Source organism: Propithecus coquereli, unplaced genomic scaffold (assembly GCF_000956105.1).
Source record: "Propithecus coquereli isolate 6110/MARCELLA unplaced genomic scaffold, Pcoq_1.0 Scaffold206, whole genome shotgun sequence".
Lineage (NCBI taxonomy): Eukaryota > Metazoa > Chordata > Mammalia > Primates > Indriidae > Propithecus > Propithecus coquereli.
Window position 1 is genome coordinate 5,123,685 of NW_012145634.1, and position 15,349 is coordinate 5,139,033.

A 15,349-nucleotide genomic window follows, 5' to 3' on the forward strand; every position below is an offset into this window, starting at 1 on the left:
TATTCTGTCTGTCTGTCTTGCCCACAAAACTCTAAGCTCCTTGAATGCAGGGACTATGTTCTGTTCACCACTGTATTCCCAGGGCTGGGGGTTAAAGAGTCACATTGGGCTGGGCACATCGAAGTGGAATGAATGAATGATCAACCCTATCCTTTACAGATAAGGACGTGGAAGCCCAAGTCCTAGCAGCCACTTCTAAACTGAATCTCCGCTCTGCTCCTGAGATTCTGCCTGTGGCTGACTATGACCCCTCTGGAACCATCCACGCCCCCTGGCCAGAGCAAGTGGGAGAGCTGACCATGTCCTAACCCTGGGCAGCCCCAGGAAGCTACTGGGGTATTTGGCTTTTAAATTAAGCTTCTAATATCACTCTGGGCTTAGGGCCCAGATTTGGAGCCTGAGTCCCAGCTCCACCGCTTGCTTCCTGAACCTCAGTTTTGTCATCTGTAAAATGAGAATGATGAGAACAGAATCTACCTTCATCAGGCAGCCGTGAGGCTTGCACACAAGAGGCACTGACAGTGCTTAGAAGGGGGCCTGGTGAGTGCTCAAAAATTGTTGGCTGCCGTTAAAAGGTACGTACTGAGCCGGAGGAGAAAATATTCAGTCCTTTCGCGCTTCCCTTAGGTGGATTCCAGTGAATTGGAGCCTGGCGGGATGTGGTTTCGGGTTATAGCGCCTCGTTTCAGTTTCTGGGCACCTGGACGGTTGGCGTGATTTTCCTAGGTGACGTTGAGCATTATCTGGAGAACAAAACTCCTTTCAAGGTCAGAAACGCCTGGAGGAGCCACCGGTGCCGCCAGAGAGAGGCAGAACCACCGGTCTCGGTGGATTCAGCTCTCCCCAGCTTCCTGGCTGGAATTACACCCCTCGGGATCCTGCCAACCCAAAGGAGAGGCTGATTTTGGCATAGAATCAGGGGAAGAAAAACCAACAGAAAACCATCCTCTCTCACTCAAGGGAGCACCTCTCACTTGCTGGCAAGCAGCCAGGTTTTTCTAATCCCGGAGTAAAAAGCCCATGTGCAACTTGACCCTGCCCTACCTGCCCAGGCTTATTTCTACCCCTCCCCCTGCAACTCACACATGCATTTTGTTCCCTAGAACCTTCGCAACAACCCCCCCCTCCATTTTGCAGAGAGGTGAGTGTTCCCATTTTCTTAGCTCATACAGCTGGGAAGGGGACCACCAGGCCTCTCTGCCTCTCTGTCCACCACATCCCCTGCTCAGTGATTGAACCCAACACTATCTGCTCCCAGGGATTTATAATCTCCTTGTACAGAGGGAGAAACTGAGGCCCAGGGCAGTGGGGCAACTTGCACCAGGTCCCAAAGCTGGGAAACGGGTAGAGTGGTTGGTCGGCCTCTCGGCCAAGAATTCCTGCCACATCTGAAGTGCTGGCTGGGCTTAGATTGCCAAAGTGAAACCCAAGGTTGTGACCCGGTGGCCCGGGAAGTCTGCATGGGTGCCCTTGGCATGGCTGGCAGCTCAGCTGCTTTTGACCCTGGGTGTCCTTGGGCAGGCTCACCCCTCTGGGCCTCCCTTCTGGCCATCGGTGACAGGGCTGGCTATTAGCAAATCACCTTCCAGCTTCGGCCATGTCATACAACCACCTCTATTACTATGTAAGTAAGACTTGACTTGAAATTGACCCGCTTGTTTATTAAAATAAATTTTCATTGGAAAACCAATATTACACCAAAAAACAGAACAATAAATGCAAGGATAATCAAACCACATCCACAAATTCTCACTAGACTCTTGCTATGGACTGAATATTTGTGTCCTCCCCCAAATTTATATGTTAAAATTCTAACTCCCAAGGTGATGAAATTAGGAGGTGGGGCCCTTGCAATCTCCCTCTGGGGAACCCAAACCGCAACAGGTGGAATGAATAGGTGTACACATGACAACACGCATCAATCCTAAAAACATTACGCTTAGTGCCAAAAGTAGGAAAGAGAATGCAATAAACAAAATAATACCATTTACATACATGAAAAAATGCATGCATATTGTACAACACTGATTTTGCAAAAATATCTCCAAACAAAATGATTCACGTCAAACAATTCAAGGTGTTGCTGATTGGGAGGCGTTGGCTAACGGGCAGGGTGGCTGCTAGAAACAGCATTGCGTGTGAATGTAAAAAAGGCACCCCCTCCGGGTAGAAGCAGCCCTTTCGGACAGAAAAGGCTTGATGGGCAGAGAGAATGAATGAATGAATGAATGAATGAATGAAACATGAGAGGGGCCGGGCATAGACCAGTGATGATGATTTGCCATGCAGAAGGTGGAGGTCTGTTCAAAGGTCTGTAAGCACTAACGTTTATTCTAGAATATGGGAGTCCAGGACTTGTTAGGACAAAGTATCCCCCTGCCACTCCACTGCATCACCAGGCTCAAGGGGGGCTGATGACCTGGGGTCTGACCACAGCACCCGATCCCTGGCTGGGGTCAGGGGGATCTGCCAGCCTCTGTTTCTCTCCTTGTCCTGGCCGTCTCCATCCCTAATCTTGCCGGTTGATCCCTAGGTCAGTGACACTCCCTAATGGTGAGCAGCGTGTGGGCAGCTCTGGGGCTGTCCCTCACCTGCATCTCGGCCCTCAGCCTCATCTCCCCTGCCTGGTTCCAGAGCCCCACCTTCTCCTTTGGCATCCTCACCTACTGCTCCTGGCCTCAGGGTGACAGCTGGAACCAGAGCTGTGTGACCTTCAGGTCCCTGGAGGATATTCCTGACTTCGCCTGGAAGAGGAGACCTGGGCTCACCATTGACTGCGTCCTCTGGGGCACAGCCAAACCCTGCAGGGCAGGGAAGCGGCCAAATGGGATTTGAAGGCCTTTCCTCACTGCCTGGGTGTCCCAGAGCCCGTGAATCCACCATTAGTCTCCCCTTTGAACTGAGCACAGAGTTCTTAAGCCTGACAGCCCTTGAGAAACACCTGTGGAAATTTGCCAACATGCCAAATTCTGGGCTCCACCTGGAGCCTCTGACTCTAGGGATCGGGTGGGGTCTGACTAGCTGTATTTTAACAAACACCCAGGATGGTTCCAAAGGCAGCCGCCCACCCATATAGCACCTCTGTGAGCATTAGGAAACAGCACCCCTTCTTCAGTGCACTATACTGCCATCTGCTGGGGAATCGCTGTAATCAGTGTGCAAATCTATGATGACCCCAAATGCATCTCCTAGAGTTGTGCAGTGTACAACATGCACGCTCCTACCTGGCCACCCTCTAAGCACTGCTAGGTTTAAAAATGAAAGCCCAAGTGTTCAAGTTCCTGTTATGATGCATATTACCGAGACCAATAATGGGGAGAATGGGTAAGGACTCCCAGTCCAGCACCTCTAAGGAAGAATGTACAGCCTTCAAAACTGATCGTTGCAAAGGTGATGTAACAGCACCTACCAGGTGCCCTTCCTGGTGGTCCTGACATGTAGCAAGTACTAAATAAAGTTATGGAATATGGTGGCCAATCTGGATCTTAATTCCAGCTCTACGATTCAGCTAGCTGTGTGTCCTTAGGCAAATGACTCCCATTTCATGGACCTCTGTTTATTTATATGTAAAACAGAGATAATATTAGCACAGACCTCATGGGGATGTTGCGAACACTCTGATGCTGGTCATGTAATAAGCAGAGGCAGCATCCACCTGCCCCCGTCCCAGCCAACACCCTTCCTCTCATCTCTTCCCGGCAGGTCTCGGCTGTGATGCTTCTCAGAGGCTGGCTCCTGTTGGCCTTCAGTGCAATTCTCCTCCCGGCCTGGGCCATGGCCCCCAAAGGACTGTGCCCAAGGAGGGGCAGTGGCCCAGTGCCAGGGTGCAGGCAGCAGCAGGTAAATCCACTGGCACATAGTTGAGTGCTATAGACATACTTATGGAATGAATGAATGAATGAATGAATGAGCCTGTGAGCAGGGCCTGACCTCTTGGGTCAGATCTCAGAGATAAACCCTAGCATTGTCCACCATCCTGGTCCTTTAGCAAGCCAGAAATTGGGGGCAGGGAGAGATGGCATCCTTAATACCACCCACTCCTGCCCTTACCCAACTCAGTCCTGATAATCTGTCCCCCTTGGTTTCTGTCTTATCCATCCACTTTGTGTCATCTTTACCAGGACCACCATAGTTGAGCAGGCAGGTTGTGCACTGCACAAAGGCGCACAGCTGAGAGCTGAGAAGATGCTCAAATCTAGCCCACGCTCTGCTTGCTAAACTGTGAACCTGCAAGGCTGCATCTCCCCAGGAGGATTGCTTTTCTCTAACTCACACGTAGCCTTTGGAGGCAGTAGCCTCGGTCTTGAGTGTAACCTTTGTTCAATTAATTCTTCACCGTCTCTCACCTGGATTAGAGCAATAATCCACACAGGTCTCCCTGCCACCCTTGCCCCCTAGCGTCTGTCTGCCACACACAGAACAAATGGGTCCTGCTGGAACTGAAATCAGATCCTGCCACTCAGACTGGCTTATCTACCCCCAACGGCTTTTCATCCCCCTGAGTAAAATGCAAACTCCTTTCTCTGGCCTATGGGGCTCCGCCTCATTCCCTCTTCAACCTCAGCGCTTCCTGCTCTGCCAGGCTCAATGTACCCCAGCCACATTTGCTCTCTGTTGCTCATATCCACCACCCTTGCTCCCTCTGCCTGGAGTTCTCTTTCCCCAGATCTTGCATGTCTAATTCCCCACTTCATTAAGGGCTCTGCTGAGATATCACTGCCTCCACGGGGGCTTCCATGCCCTCCAGCTAAGGGAGCTTCCCTCTCCTTAGCTTCTCCGTCCTCTTACCTTGCTTTATATATTTCACAGTGCTGTACACATCACAGATGCCCAGTAGGCATATGCTGAGTCCATAGGTAGAGATGCGCTCCTTGCCCTAGGCGTGCTTGCACAGTGTCTACTTGGCAGGGCTTGGAGGGATCAGAGAGTTGTAACTCAGTGGATATTTGACACCACGTGGATGGGCACAGGATGCTAGGAAAACTCCAGGGGGCACCTGACCAAGTGCGTGCAGGGTGTTAAGGCAAGCTTCCTGGAGAAGGTACCGCTCGAGCTGAGTCTGGAAGGATGAGTAGAAGTTGGCCAAGGGGACAGGGCATTTCAGGTAACGGGAAGTTCAGGGGCCAAGGCATGGAGACAAGACAGCAAGGCATGTTCAGGGAACAGAAAGTGGACCAGTGTGGCTGGAGACAGCGAGGGAGGCTAGGAGTCATGTGACTCCTCTGCACCACCGGGAGCGCCTTGGAGGCCAGGAGGTGTCTGGTTCACTTCATTCGTATCATTAATGCCCACCACAGCACCTCGAACAGTTGATGAATGAATGCATGGATGGATGGGTAGGTGGGTTTGTAAGTGAATGGATGAACTGATGCATAGATAGACAGATATTTTAGCAGATGGATGGATGGGTGGATAGGGAGGATGGGTAGATTGGAATATGGTTGGATGGATGGAGGATGAGGGATGGATGGATGAGTGGGTGGATGGATGGGTGGGGTCAGGTGGCTAAGTAGGCAGATGCGTAGATGGATGAATGAACTGATAGGTGGATAGAGGGATGGAGAGAATAAGTAGGTAGGGATATGGTTGAATGAATAGATGAGTGGATGGACAGATGGTTGGAAGGGTAGTTGAATGAGTAGGTGGATAAAAGGAGGATAAGCCACTAAATAAGTGAATGAATGGAGGGTTGGGTGGGCGGATGGATGGGTGGGTGAGTGGGTAGATGGTGGGTGGATAGCAAGGTGGACAAATGAGTCCTGGGATAGAAGGTTAGCCCAGAACTATTTGACTGGCTTTCCTTCCCACTGTCTCCAGCCACTGCCGCCATCATGGGCCTGCTGGTTTTCCCAATCAGCCTGGCCTCACCGTTCGCCAAGGAAGTCTGTGAAGCCTCCTCCATATACCATGGTGGGAGGTGCTAGCTGGGCTGGGGCTATGTAACTGCCATCTTCAACGCAGTCCTGGCCAGCCTCCTGCCTGTGATCAGCTGGCACCGAGTGACCAGTGTCCAGGGGATGACCATCCTGTTCTCCAGAGACACTGAGAAAATCATCCTTGTGCCAGAAATGAACAAATAAAAATCTCCTGGGAGGAGCAAAAAGAGCACAATCCAGTGTCGTATGAAAGCATCAGTACCCAGTTTCAGATCCCACCTGCACTCTTCCTTGCGGTGTGATCTCAGGCAAGACGTTTCACCCCTCTGGAGCCCAGTTTTCTTCTTCTGTAAAATGGAAGTTGAAATAATGCCCACCTCATAAGGATGTTCCAGGAATTAACTTGAGATTCTCTATATAAATAAAGCACTTCGCACCCATGTCTGGCACATGGCGCTCAATAAATGTTAGCTACTATTATTATCGTCTCTACCTCACAGGACTGTGGTGGGAGTTACATGTATTTATGAAAAGTGCCCAGGCCCATTCTGAGTTTGTGGTTGTCACTCAAATACTAAATCTTTTAATGGGCATGTGCACATTCTCTTTCTCTTCATTTCCTTTTTATAATTCCTCATTTCTTGGATAATTTGAAAATTACTCATTTCCCCATCAAGTATTTAGTGGTGCCTATTATTTACAAGACTTTGTGCCAGTGTTGGGGTGCAGGGGTGAGGAAGTTAAGAACATTTCTCACCCCTCTGTGCAAATGCAAACAATCCCACTGATGTGGAAAGTTCACTGTTAGTTGGGGCACGTGATGCTCTCTATAATCCAGCTCCAACCACTCTCTTCAGCCTTTTTCTTGTCATCCACTCAATCCTGGTGCCGCTCCCTCCAGCCACAACAAACTTCCGAGCCCCCAGGAGGCTTCTCCCCACTTCCGTACCTCTGCACATGCTGCTTTTTCTGCCAGGGGTGCTGGAATCTGTCTGTTGGTTTTGCCTGTCCAGCCCATTGCTCTTCTCTGGAAGCAGTGCCCTAATCTTCCCTTGGGGCTATTCCCTGGCTACCCCTGGGCTTTGAGATGGACAAATGAGCCCTTCTGGAAAATCAGTCCTGGTCAGAATGATTGATTCATGGGCACTGTGGAAGCCAGCACACCAGCATGGAGGGGAGCGGAACCATGGGATGGACAGAGACAGAGCTCTAAGGACTTCATTTGAACACCTGGATCTAGCCATTCTTGACCCCTTCATGCAGGAGACATGGTCACAGGCAGTGCCAGGCTGGCATCACCCTAGCTTGGCTGCCCCAGAGGAAAGAGTGAACTTCCCTTTCCTCTCTTGGTATATATACATCCCAGGGAAGGAGTCTGATTGGCCAGCACTGGGTCACATGCCCACCTCTGGGCAGGGAGGGGCATGTGAGCAGTCTCACTAGAAGGCCATAGGTATAGTGGAGACAATATAATTACCTACATCTGGGGGAAGGTGCTTGCTGATACCAGAATGAGGAAAGGATGCTAAGCAGGCAGAAACATTCAATGGCCAGCAGTTCTCTCCTTAAGGGAAGCTTTAGTATCCCCATTTCACAGAAGTGAAAATTGAGGCTCAGAGAGGTAAAATTGCTTGCCCAAGGCCACACAGCTGATCAGTGGCAGAGCTGGGATTTGAACTGAGAACTGTCAGACACTATGGTAGATACAAAATAACACCTAGATTTGCTGCCTTTGCCCCTACCCACCCAACTCATCTTGATCAAACTCTTTTGGCTTCAAATGCTCACCCAAGAATATTGTGAGCTAAAATAAAATCTTAAATCTTAAGCACCCCCCGGCTGATAGAATGGATCCTCTCTTAGCCAAGGGAACCCCAGAAATAGCCTAACGCTGAGTTGCTGGCCAAGAGAAGGGAGGTCAGACATGACTCATCATTCCCCTTCTTGGAGAAATCCTTTGTAACTCATTAACTAGCCTAAGGCTATACAGGGTGGGGCTTGAACCACACCTGCAGGTCCTCAATTTACTTAGCAGATCACTTGAGTCTGGGTATATATCTGATATATGTCCAGTGGCCTCTCTCTGATTAACAGACTTCCTTATCTTAACCTAAAACATTCCAAGCCTTTAGACAAAGCTTAATTTCTTTAACCAATTAAAAATCAAAGAATCTTTGAAACCCACCTATAACCTGTAACAACCCCCCTCCCGCCATGCTTCAAGATGTCCCGCCTTTTGGGGCCAAACCAATGAACACCTTCCATGTATTGATTTATGACTTTACATGTAATCCCTGTCTCCCTAAAATGTATAAAACCCAACTGTAACCCAGCCACAGCGAGTCCACTTGCTCATGGCTTCTTAGGCGTGGCTCCAGGCCATGGTCCTCATACTTGGCTCAGAATAATCCTCTTTAAACTACTTTACAGAGTAAGGGTTCTTTTCCATTGACAATAACCATAAACAACCTCCAGGATTGATTCTATTATTCCAAGGACACATAGATCACAGAGAACACACCCAGTATTTATCTTACAGAAAGAATAATAAGAATGGTTTTAGAGCTTTTTTTTTAAAGTAATAGAATAATTGAATAAAGTAATGGGAAACCTAGGAAGCCACCACATGATGTTCAAATGGATTCAAAACCCAGCAGTTCATTTCGAGTGTCATCAGAAGCACTTCAACGCAAATCAGTCTCATGAGGGAATATTCCTTGAGCCCTAGGCAGATTCCAGTACCAACCGCAGCAAGTAGAAGCTACCAAGTAGGAGCCCAAGCCTATGTGTCATCCGTTGGCGCTTGGGCTGTGCTGCTTCCTCTCTTGTAATCGCCTCCTAATGGCCCCCGAGTTCCATAATTTTCTGTTTGAACTGTTTCAGCAACGCCAAAGGGAGTGCTTCTCTAGCCCATAAAGCAAAACCATTTACAGAAAGACTCTGTCTTTATTTGGTAATAGACAGAGGGGTCTCTCTGTTATTTTCTCTTCATCAAAATAAGAGACACCCACTGTTTGCAAGGAGCCTCATACCTACAAAGTCTGGAAATCATTGCTCACGAATCTGAAAAAAGAAAGCCGGGAAGATACTGGAGGGTTCCTCTGCCACATGCTAGTGTCATGGAACGTCTCCAAGGAACTGCATGCTCCTGTTGGGTATTTGAGTTCTGCTAGGTTGACGGTCAGAAATGGATTGTCAAGTTGGCACTTCAAAAAGACTCAAACTGTTGTGTTCCTCTAGAGTCTATATCTGTTCTGGGTGCAAGCTCTTAATGTACCCAGTGGCTTAAAAGCCAAAAAAAAAAAAAAAAACCGGGAGACCTGGGGCCCTTTCCTGACTCAGCAGAATCAGACGCAAACTGCAGAGTCACCGCGGATGCTGCTCCTGCCAAGAACTGATGGCCTCACCACACCTAACTCCAGTGCTTCTCCAAGACACAGACTTACAGGGCTCAAGGCTCACCCCGTCCTGAGTTTTCCGGTTGGGGCCACATTCTCTTAAGTTTCAAAAACTCATCTGAGAACCTGAGATGGGAACTCTGGGAAAATGGGTTCCCAACCCCATCCCCAGTGATGCTGAGGGGCAGAGGGTTCCCTTGAAAGAGGGGGGCTCAGAACTGAGTCCAGAACCAAGGGAGGCATTATCATCCCCGTTTCACAGAAGTGAAAACTAAGGCTCAGAGAAGTCAAGTCACTTGCCCCTGGCCACACAGCCATAAGTAGCAGATTTGGAATCCTAAATCTTTGCTCACCAAATATGTGGACGGAGACATATGACATGATTTTAATTGATACACTTAGTTAGTCATTTCTGTTTTAATTTTCCTTTAAGTCCTCCAAGAAGAAAGGCTCCCTTGGCTGATGAGTCTAATGTCTGTCAAACTTAAGAGTATCTGATGAGAAGAAAAGAATCTAAATCTCATATTGATAGGCATATTATAATATATTTGAATACACTGATTTGAAATGTAAAGAAAACTCTGGGCCCGGTGCAGTGGCTCACACCTGTAATCCCAGCATTTTGGGAGGCCGAGGTGGGAGGATTGCTTGAGGCCAGGAATTTGAGACCAGCTTGGGCAACATAGCGAGACCCCATCTCTACAAAGAGATGATAAATATTAGCCGGCGGGTGGTTGCACGCTAACCTGTAGTCCCAGCTACAGGTTAGGGAGACCGAGGCAGGAGGATTGCTTGAGCCCAGGATTTTGAGGTCACAGTGAGCTATGATTGCATCACTGCACTCCAGCCTATCACTTCCCACCCTGTTCCTGACCACACCCTCACCTCCCTTCCCTTGGGAATACTGGGAGACACGGAGAGAAGGTAAGAAAGAAAATGAAAGAATATGGCTTAACATGGCTTCCAGCCATTCTGCAACAGAAGGTGAGGGCCTCCCGAACTCTTTGCAGGAGAAGTGCTTCTCACCTGCCCCATGGCCTCTCCTGCAAGCCAAAGGGAAAGCTCTAGGTGAAAAGAAAATGGAGGATGGTTTAAATGGAGAAGGGTGGGGCAGCCAGAAGTGCCTTCCCACTGCAGTCTTGCTCCGAACGAGGCCAGCGTAATTCAGGTAGAAAACGTGGGCACAGACACCATCCAAGTTCCTATTATCAATAATACGAGGAGAAGCAGCAGAAGGAGGGGAGAGAAGAAGGGGAGAAGGAGAGGAATAGGAAAGAAAAGAGAGAGAGGTGGAGGAAAGGAGGCTGGAGAGGAGAAGGAAGAGGGGAAGTGGGTAGGAGGTGGCAGCCATGATGCCGACTACACGCACGCGCAGGACCGGGCCCGCTCTCCACCCCGACCGAGCCGTGGAAACGTGCCTGGTGATCCAAGAATTACCTCTTCACATCTAGGCAAAGTTCAAGCGCACGTGTTTAGGAAAGCCTTGACAAAAGCAAAAATATTCTCTTGGGACTTTTTCTCCCATAAGATATACCGTTAATGACCAGAGGCCCACAGTGCATGTAACCAGGCATTTGCACCACACGACAGGTGTCCTGGTGTTCCCCAGGTCTGGCAGTGCGAGGCAGCTGCAAGCAATACTGTAGCCCTCCGGAGGGGGCCGTGTGGGCCGAGTTAAGGTTGAAGTCCAAGAAATGAGATGGTGACGTCAAAGGACAGTCGTGGAGCATCAGGACCAGACTTTGCTCTGAGACGCTCCCCTCGGGAAGAAGCAGCAGACCTTCCAACTAGCACAGCCCCCAGCTGGGCTAGCAAAAGGACAAATCCCCACTGGCCTGCTTCTATAAGTGGCTTCACACTTGCCTCTCCCGGGAATTTTCTGACAAAGTGGTGACAGGGCCCATCCAGCTACCTGGTGCCATCTACAAACTCCTCCTGCACTTTGCAGGCTTAATTTGGAAATCTAACTTTTTCTACATAAACCCTGAAGTTTCGATGGGTGCGCGTTAGATTAAATCAAGCTTTGCTTCCACAGTTGAAACCAGAAGTTTCCCTCAGGCCATGTTTAGAAATTGCTGGGGGTGCAGACCCGTGCAAGGTCCCCACTGCCTGACGACTGTGGTTCTGAATGACAGCCACCAGTGAGAACCAGAGATGTCTAGGAGATGGGCTCGCGGCCTGTGGGAATGTCAGACCTGAGAGATGAGCCAGCTCAGCAGTCAGGATGCAGAGAGGCGTTAGCTTAGAGGGATGCTCCCATGGCCCATGGCTGACCGACTGGGGCCCCCATGGTACACCAAGCCTTGGGGGGTGTGGCAGAGAGTGTGCAAAAAATAGCCTCCATGATTTCCCTGCCTGTATCCATGCTCCTTTCCAATGTCATGTTTCAAAGCCTGCTATCAGGAAGTGGAGTCTATTTCCCCACCTCTAAATCCAGGCTCAGTCATGTGACTTACGCTGACCAACAGAATGTGGCAGTAATGACTTCATGCCAGCCAGGCTGAGGCCTTAAGAGGGGTGGCTGCTTCTTCTTGCTTTCATGGAATCTGCCATCACGGCCACATTGACAAGGCTGAGCTAGGCTGCAGGAGGATGAGGGACACGTGCCCCAGTTTCCTCCATCGCCCCAGCCAACAGCCCATGTCAGAAGTGGAGCTGCCTCTCTGGCCATCAGTTGACCACAGACGCACGAAGAAGTCAGGCTGAGACCAGAAGAACCTCCCGGCTGAACCCAACCCAGACTGTTGATCTGCAGAATCATGAACTCAACAAATGGCTATTTTAAACCACTACGTTTTGGGTGGTTTGTTATGCAGCGTCACTTGTGGTAACAGCTAACTGATACAAGGGGTAAGGAGCGATTCGTCTTTCTGGGGAGAGGCCAGGCAACTGTCACGACAATCTGACCCCATCTGGGGTCACGAGGGTGGAAGTGTGAGCACAATTCAGAAGCAAACATGTCTTTCTTCCCAATTAAAAAAAAAATAAAATAAAAAAACGCAAAGAAACAAAAAACCCCACAGATTCACATATTTCTCTGTTTATATATATTTTCTCTCTATATAGACACGACTCTTTAGTAAACATTTACAAGACATGTGGGCCACACTGAAAAAAAGAGGGCACTCCACAGACAGAACGACTCCCACACACCCAACTCCAGGACACGCACGCACAATGTACAGAGATCTGAACAAGCACGATAAACAAAATAAATATGAATTATTCCAAACCACAACCACGGACACTCTCTGGAACACCACAAGAGAAGGCAGAGAAGAGATCTTGTGCTGTACTTTAAAAGACTAGTCTGTTAAAAAAATAAATAAGAATCCGAAGGTCTGGGACTTGGGTCTTGCTAAAATAACATCCTCTGTAGGGAACAGCTGAGCGGCAAAACAAGACTTTTATCCCAAGGGGCCTTTTGTACGTTTCTTCCCATCTTGGGAAGCTGGGGAGCCAGGGTGGGGACATGTGACTCTAATGGCAGCCGGAACGTTGACTATGTCGCTTTCTGCTTTCAGGTGGGAGGACTAACGCGCCCCCCTGCAAACACTTCAATGTGCTGCTTTCCCTGTCTCCTCCCCTCCCCCAAACCCCAGCCGTAATTCCTTCACCGCCCTAGAGATAGCAGGTGACCTGGGAAGAGCCTTCCTCCCTGACACTCACTGTGTCCTCCCATTCTGGGTGCATTCTCCGAAGAGAAGAATCAGCACGGCTGCTCCACTGAAAGGACAGGCAGGCAGAGTGAACTAGCTCGTTTAGGGTCTGTTTGCAGATTGGTGACCCTCTGTGTGAAGACAAGGAGGTGGCCGTTCCCAGACCTAGCTGTGGCCCTGGCCCCAGTTCATCAGCAGATGTTTCCTTAGGAAAACACACACCACCCTCTACCCTGGCCGACCTCTTCCTCCTCCGCCTTTGTCCTGAGTAAGCACGGGTGCTTAGAGAAAAGCCGGCCTCCCTGATCAAGTGGCTTTTGCCAAACCTACACCTTTCCGAGACCCCTTATGTGGAAGAAGGCAGCAGGGCGTGGACTCTGCCCTGCCCTCTTTGGGCAGGACCCCAGCGAGCCTCGGACTGTCTCATGCCTGACAGACACTCCTCTGGTTCCATCACCGGTGTAGGAAGATACATTTCTTCAAAAGAAGAAAGAAAGGAAGTATCTGCTAGCATCAGACAAAGGAGAAAATACAACAAAAGGAATCCTGGACCCCAAGGGACATATGTGAAGGACCCCTGTGTGCCTTTTCTAACTGAGGGAAGGCCTCAGGACATGGGGGGGCTTTGTACAAAGACAGTGGGGAGGGAGGCACAATTGCAGTCCTCCGCCAAGCCAGGGGTTCTCAAATAGGGGCAAGTTAGCCCTGTAGGGGACAGCTGGCAATGTCTGGAGACATTTCTTTTTTTGTCACAACCACGGGTGGGGACAAGGGATGGTGCTACTGGCATCGTGTGGGTAGAGGTCAGGGATACTGCTCAACAACCTGTAATTCACAGGACAGTCCCCTCAAAAAGAATTACCTGGCCCCAAATGTCAGTAATGCTGAGGGGGAGAGACCCTGCTCTGAGCCAACCTTCCAGCCATGTTCTGGAACATCTCCAGCGGCCCCTTTCAGAGCACAGAGGTAGCCCCATAGACCCCTTCTATACCAATTTCCAAAAAAAAAAAATTCCCTCCCAAAGTCTCATCTGACAAGACAGTTTGGAAGGATCCAGAAAGAAGAGGAGACCATTCCGGAGACCGGGAACGAAGATGCTTCCTCCATCCAACAACAACCCCCAGCTCCCACAAGGGAGAAATGCCAGACGTGGTTGGGCGATCTTTGGTCAAACAGGAAAACGTAAGGCTGAACTGAAGGGGCGCCCCCTCGATGCCACCCGCCCAGCGGCCAAAGTCGGGACAGTTTCTCTGTGCAGGGAAGTCCACGCTCTTCAACAGACACCAGGACCCGGCTCCCAGGGCAGCCCTCCGGCTGGGAAGAGGAGTGGGCAGAAGGACAGGCAGGGGTAGCAGGCTGACACTGCCCAGCCCAGGTGCCCCTCACTTGTTCTCAATCAGAGTCTGCACCTTGTACACGAGGTCCCGGGCCAGCTTCAGAACTTGCTTGGTGTTGTGTCGTTCGGCCATTTCTGAAAGAGGAGAAGGCAAAATCGTATGAGCCTCCTTCTGCGTGCGGCCTTGGGACACACTTCTAGCCCCTGGAAGGGTCTCTCTGCAAGCAGAGACTCTGGGGAAGGCCTGCACCTCCAGACCTCAGTTTCCTCATCTGTAAAATGGGGACTGTCACGGTAGCCACCTCACGAGGTTACTGGGGGCATCAAATGGGATGAGGCTGGTTCATAGCATGTGCTAAAAAAAATGTGAAGTCGTTTCACCTCTTTCCTGCAAACAGAATGAGTGAAAGCAAGGCCGGGCACATAGCAGATGCACAAATACATGAAAAGTAGGAAGCAATCAATAGGAAGGAGGAGAGGGAAGGACGAAAAAGCAAAAATAATCATTTCATCAACAGCCACACAAAATTATCGGACCCATAAACTAATTCTAAATTTGGACATTTATAACAAAGAAACCGTTTTGTAGAGGGAAAACAAAACACTAAGATCGTGGTTCCCAAACGGGGTGCCGAGGTACCCTAGAGTGCCGCCGTGAACTCACAGGGGCACCGTGGACTATTTGGAAGCTTTGAGGGAAACACAGCAATCCACACTCCACATCTATTGAGCACCGCATCAACTGCCAGGTGGAGTGACCTAACAAAGTGCCCGACATTCCTACCCACTGCTTTGCATCTCTGCAAAGCTAGATTTTCAGCGGTTGTTAGGATAAAAAAGCAAGAACCGCATGAAACTCTATGTGGAACAGAAAACGAAGGTGGGAGTGTTCCATCTGATTCCGAGACTCGAGAAGCTGTGCAAAGCCTAACGGGTGCACACATCCCATTAGTAAGTAATCGTACTTACTTAAGAATGAAATAAAAATGTTATTTTCTTTCAATTCATGTTTATTATGTTTTCAAACAGCGATTCAGGTGTTAGCACATAGATACTTATTAAGGGGTTTGGACCTAACGA

General features: G+C 49.6%; 2 protein-coding genes across 2 annotated transcripts in view; one reads left to right on the plus strand and one right to left on the minus strand.

Moving 5' to 3' along the window:
• Positions 1-3,714: 3,714 nt before the first annotated feature.
• On the plus strand, positions 3,715-6,080 carry TMEM211 (transmembrane protein 211). Its single transcript, XM_012644094.1, is given in 2 exon segments — positions 3,715-3,826; positions 5,818-6,080. Coding segments are annotated over 2 exon segments (375 nt in total).
• An 8,235-nt stretch (positions 6,081-14,315) lies between these two features.
• The window catches only part of SGSM1 (small G protein signaling modulator 1), a 65,728-nt gene continuing 64,694 nt past the window's right edge, over positions 14,316-15,349 (minus strand). Inside the window, exon 22 of the mRNA XM_012644096.1 lies at positions 14,316-14,404. Within this exon, the coding sequence (XP_012499550.1) occupies positions 14,316-14,404 (89 nt within the window). The remainder of the gene's footprint in view (positions 14,405-15,349) is intronic.